Source organism: Egretta garzetta, unplaced genomic scaffold, assembly GCF_000687185.1.
Source record: "Egretta garzetta isolate BGI_Z169 unplaced genomic scaffold, ASM68718v1 C7982254, whole genome shotgun sequence".
In the NCBI taxonomy this organism is placed as follows: domain Eukaryota; kingdom Metazoa; phylum Chordata; class Aves; order Pelecaniformes; family Ardeidae; genus Egretta; species Egretta garzetta.
Window position 1 is genome coordinate 1 of NW_009263885.1, and position 255 is coordinate 255.

The 255-nt window shown below is 63.1% G+C and overlaps 1 protein-coding gene across 1 annotated transcript; it reads left to right on the top strand.

The window, feature by feature from the left end:
• Positions 1–3: 3 nt before the first annotated feature.
• On the top strand, positions 4–249 carry LOC118453140 (rho guanine nucleotide exchange factor 2-like; the record flags this gene model as incomplete). Its single annotated transcript, XM_035902612.1, has 1 exon — positions 4–249. A coding segment is annotated over one exon (246 nt), but the record flags the coding sequence as incomplete, so codon positions are not given.
• Between the last annotated feature and the right edge of the window lie 6 nt (positions 250–255).

Below are 255 nucleotides of genomic sequence, written 5' to 3' on the forward strand. Positions count from 1 at the left end.
CTGATCCAGACGGAGATCCACCATGTCCGGACGCTGAAGATCATGGCCAACATGTTCCGCAAGGCCATGCTGGAGGACCTGCAGATGGACCCGGCCGCCGTCCAGAAGATCTTCCCCTGCGTGGACGAGCTGAGCCAGATCCACGAGCGGTTCCTGGCGCAGCTCCTGGAGCGCCGCAGGGAGTCCCTGGCCCACGACAGCAACAAGAACTTCGTCATCAACCGCCTGGGGGACATCCTGGTCAACCAGGTGGGG